This window comes from Labrus mixtus, chromosome 3 (genome assembly GCF_963584025.1).
Source record: "Labrus mixtus chromosome 3, fLabMix1.1, whole genome shotgun sequence".
NCBI classification, from domain to species: Eukaryota; Metazoa; Chordata; class Actinopteri; order Labriformes; family Labridae; genus Labrus; species Labrus mixtus.
The window spans coordinates 26,833,477-26,838,115 of record NC_083614.1 but is presented as its reverse complement, the minus strand read 5'-3'; the positions used below and the strand labels follow the sequence as shown (position 1 = coordinate 26,838,115).

Genomic DNA, 4,639 nt, shown 5'->3' with positions numbered 1-4,639 from the left:
TCCATTTGTCTTAAACTGGCTTCACTTTTCCAACCTACCAAAACACAAAGTCTGTGACGGTCACGATTTGCCTTTTACAGTCACTGTTACTGTAATTTGCATCTGTTCGGCTGCCAGACTAAAAATAATATGAACACAGCATGCTTGGTGTTTAGCTCATCCAGATAGGAGGAGGGGGGAGATCTGCTGCAGCAGAAGGAAGAGGAAAGGACGCAGAACGACTTAATAGGGAGTAAGGCATCGGGAGGAGGGAGGCACACATGCAGTACAGCGTGCGTATGTGTTGATTCTGACAGCGAGGTGGGAGGAGAGGGGGAACAGGAGGAGGGGGAGGAGGAAGGGGTGCTTCCTCTTCAGTCTAGGGCTGAGCTGCTGATGTATCCCAGTAGTCCGTAGCAACAGGAAACCTCGGTATAAAAAGCGGCGTCGCAGGGGGAACCCTCCTAAGAGTCTCTCAGCCGCAGCATGACCAGGACGAAGAGCCTGAGAGTTCGGACTTAACAAAACAATGCCCAGCCTAATCGTCGAACCACTCAACACACAAGAGTTCATCATGGACAGAGATGACAGGAAGAGAAACAAGAACATGTGAGTGAAACTTTTGCTTTGTCGCTGATGTGGGGTTGCCGGTGAATCTGGTTTTTGCTTTTGTTCGGTTCTCACGACTAAGCTTTCAGACACAAGAGCACACAGGGAATATGATGGATGGATGCTTCATCCTGAAAATAGCTTAAGTTAATAATGTCATCTAACTTTACATCCTCACATGCTCCCTCTTTTTTTTAAATTACTAACATGCCAAACATGCTTTAACAGATTCACTCAACGCTAATTGAACTGCACTAAATCCTGTAGGCATATATATATATATATATATATATATATATATATATATATATTCATGTATTTCTTATCTCTACACAGTGGAAAGAACTTTATGTGCCGACTCCAAGGCATGTTCTCACACTCATCAAGCTCTGAGAGGTAAGGGGACTTATGGAGTGTTTTGCATACATTTCAGTTTTAAAATAGCCAGCCTGCTCCTATCATTTCCATCTATGGCATCATGAAAGGATTCAAATGAACTACAGACACCATGTTTGCTTTGGCACAGCACACAGGCATGCCAACAAGATCCCATGGTTGGACATTTTTGTACAAAATTTGATAAGCACATCTGCTATGTTTTCTTGATTAGACGGCTCCCGTGTCCTTGCAGCTCACCCCACACAGCTTTTTTTTACCCCCAAATCGGATTCTGGTCGAGTAATCAAACTTAAATTCTCTCTCAGCAGGCTAACTTTAGAAGACACCCAACAATGGTCACAGTCACTGGATCGGCTTCTGGAGTCTAAATGTAGGTTGACTTTCCCCTCGAGGACAATAATGCTGCAGAAACAGTACATCATGTTTGTGTGGAAAAGAGTTTGAAGAGGATACTTGATCTTTCAAAAAAAAAAAAAAGAAGCTGAAAAAGGATGTGATCTTTGCGTAACGCTTTGTGTGTTTTCTTTGCTTTCCCTTTAGATGGTCTGGCTACTTTTCGCAACTTCCTCAAATCTGAATACAGCGATGAAAATATTGAGTTCTGGCTCACCTGTGAGGACTATAAGAAGATCAAGTCTTCATTCAGGATGTCCTCCAGAGCTAAGAAGATTTATGAGCAGTTTGTCAAAGCAGAATCTCCTAAAGAGGTAACTTGTAGTTAACATACTGATGCTTACATCTTTAAATCCTGTTACATCAGATTATAAATCAGGATGTATAGTGAGCACTGACAGATGCGGAATCTCTGATCTTGTCTCGCTCCTGGCTCAAATCTCCTCATTCCAACCTATCCGTCTCATTCCAGATCAACATCGACTATCACACCCGAGAGCAGATCAAAAGAAGCGTCAAGTCTCCCAGCCTGCACTGCTTCGACGAGGCTCAGAAGATGGTTTACGGGCTGATGGAAAGAGACTCGTACCCGCGGTTCCTCCGCTCTGACATTTATAGAACTCTCCTGGAAAACCTTGCTGCTGATGCTGCGAAGGGTTGAGAAGCACGGCCCCAGGTGGGGGAGGGGGAGAAAGAGAGAGAATGGACTTAAAAACCCCATAACTGGAATGTTTGAGCTCCTTCAGGAGGAAGGACTGAACACAAAGAAGGAAGGAGGGTCGCGCCGCCCGCCCCACGGACACACAGCGGACACACACCTCAGAGGCGACACTAGATCCTGAAGCAAACGATGGAGGATCCCCACACTGAGAACTTCACACCTGAGGGTCATGGAACAGAAAAATTAAACGGACCAACCCTATTGAAAAGGATCCCATAGTGTGATTGCACTGGATGAATCGGCGTACGCAGGCCCCTTGAACACTTTTCAAGGCGGCCACTCTGACGGCAAAGCTGCGAAATCACAACCGTGCAGCGGACCTCCTTTGGCCTTCTTTGCAGAGGTGTTTCCTGTGCAGATAAAGATAGTGGCTGTGTGATGCAATGGTCACATTTCATTAGCTGTGTTTGTGAGAGAGAATTTAGCTGTAGTTTTTTTTAAGTGCTACTGACTAGAATAAGCTTTCACAATAAGAGTTGGCCAATTATCTAACGACAGCACTTAGGAAGCCAACAGGTCCAAAGCAGAACTGGGACTCAAAAAGCGATGTGTCATCATTAGTACAGGGTTGCAGAAGACCACTTAGTTCTGCAAGAGGCAATCTGGGACACTTTGAAAGGAGAATTTTCTTCATTTGTTTAATTGGACAAATTTGGGATTTTAAAAAAAAATGATACTTTTTGGATTTAAGCTTCCCAGGAGTGATTTATGAGCCAACGTTTGATGTCTTTATCACTTTAAACAAAAACGTAAAAGTAGATTTTATTGAGATTGAAATACAGGATGGATACATTTTTAACTGTGCACCTTTTTTTTCTGTGAGGAAGTGGAACTAAACTCTGCACTACAGCAACTAAGAAGTTCCCAATTTTGTACAGCCGGTGACGTCTTACTGAATCCCATAGCACGGTGAAGACTGCTGGCCCTTATGTTAGTCGAAAACCCTGTTCTTACAGCACTTAAGTGTCGAGAAGTTGTGACTTCATGTATGAAACTATTTGAGTGGAATTATTATAAAGATAGAACGTATCACATTGCATGATAGGATGTTGAAACTCTTTGTACACTCTGAGAATAAGCCTTACTTACTGCTTCCAAAAGCATGGTGTTTGAATGTATTCTTTGGAGTCAATAGTTAACTTAAACAGTGTATTATTTATTGTTCATTGTCACCATTTGAGTACAAAGTTTGTTGCAGTGTTGAAGTGCTTGTTAAAATGTTAAAGGTTTCAAAGATATTAAATTATTTAAATTGCAGTTTGGCACAAAGGGATTTTCTTTACATCCACACTCCCACTCTGTAGTTTCTACTTTCGCTAACAGTGACATAGACTGCACCATTGTATTAGAAACTGAATGCCATGTTTGCATAAAGATTGTCTGTTATATGTTTAAAGCTGTTCTCTATTGCACAAGTATGGAAACATAAGGGCTGTGCCAAGTTCTGTTGGGTTGAAAAATGATTTTCACTACAGAGCAGTCGTTGGTGAGAGTAAGCACTCAATCGTAACAAGTGTGTATATACAGTAAATGTATCACAAATGCTGCTCCGGGTCTTTCACATTCCAACAGTTTAGGCTTTACAATGAGAAACCTGTGCGGCCCAAGCGGCAACCTCAGGTCTTGAAAAATGAAGCCAATGCTGAAGTGCAAAATCCTGCAGTTCCTCGAGTGTCCACTTGAGGCTTGCTGCAGGAACACCAGAAGTCACATACACACAACAGGCAAAAAGTCGGTGTTACTGCATTCATTAACAATGTTTACAGCCTGGTACACAAAACTAAATAGTTCTGATTAGTTCTTGTCATCCCTGGCACAGACTTTCCTTAAAAAGGCTCCATGTTGATTTCATGAATGATACGTGTTATCCATAGTTCGGTGCGTGTCTGATATGATTGACTGGTGGGCACAGTGTAACGGTTCTTCAAGAAGCTTAAAACCAGCTCTCAGCCTGTCGTTATGTTGACTGAAAGTTAGATTGAGACAGGATTTCCAGCATGGCGGCTGCTGGAACAGATGTGTGACATCACTCAGACATTGTCCATTCATTTTTACAGTCTATGGTAGTAGCCCTAATCAGGAAGGCAGACACTGAGAATACTCAGTACCAAAGTATTCATCTTGATCACTTTGCATTTCTGTTGTTGAACTTAAACAGATGTCACAAGTAAAAAATGTTCTTCGAGAAATGAATGAAGGAAATTGTGTGTTGGGAGTTTCATGTTATGCTTTTCTTTTATCACTGAAAAGCATCTGTTGGCTCGAAAGTTAACTGCACAAGCGATCTGTTCTGTTTTAGAAACAGGAAGCTCCCAGAATCAGTCTCTTATGAAATCAGACATTGTGAGAAGTGAGATTCAGTCTGAAATGCACCTATGATGTCAAATGAAAAAAAAAAAGCACAAACAATATAATTGCCTTTTGTTATTGGTTTAATTTGGTAAAAGTCATTTTGAATGGAAAAGACTTAGTTTAGATTTCCATTAATGTCTTGTATAGCATTGGGAGTAATGCTAACTACTCCACTACTATTTGCGT

At 41.8% G+C, this 4,639-nt stretch overlaps 1 protein-coding gene across 4 annotated transcripts; it reads left to right on the top strand.

The window, feature by feature from the left end:
* Positions 1–359: 359 nt before the first annotated feature.
* On the top strand, positions 360–3,358 carry LOC132969261 (regulator of G-protein signaling 21-like). Of its 4 annotated transcripts, none has more exons than XM_061034321.1 (5): positions 360–588; positions 925–984; positions 1,296–1,357; positions 1,528–1,694; positions 1,853–3,358. In XM_061034321.1, the coding sequence occupies exons 1-5, from the start codon at positions 509–511 to the stop codon at positions 2,039–2,041; spliced, it is 558 nt and encodes a 185-aa protein (XP_060890304.1). In that variant the 5' UTR covers positions 360–508; the 3' UTR covers positions 2,042–3,358. The 4 variants fall into 4 exon arrangements, with proteins under 4 accessions (XP_060890304.1, XP_060890306.1, XP_060890305.1 ...); XM_061034320.1 differs by having other exon boundaries at positions 362–588; positions 1,293–1,357; XM_061034323.1 differs by lacking the exon at positions 925–984.
* The last annotated feature ends 1,281 nt before the right edge of the window (positions 3,359–4,639 follow it).

Bases quoted from the DNA above. Each gene is read 5' to 3' on its own strand.
- LOC132969261 (XM_061034320.1), top strand. From the start codon at position 509: ATGCCCAGCCTAATCGTCGAACCACTCAACACACAAGAGTTCATCATG. The intron at 985-1,292 runs GTAAGGGGACTT...ATTCTCTCTCAG, and splicing joins CACTCATCAAGCTCTGAGAG to CAGGCTAACTTTAGAAGACA. The intron at 1,358-1,527 runs GTAGGTTGACTT...CTTTCCCTTTAG, and splicing joins TCGGCTTCTGGAGTCTAAAT to ATGGTCTGGCTACTTTTCGC.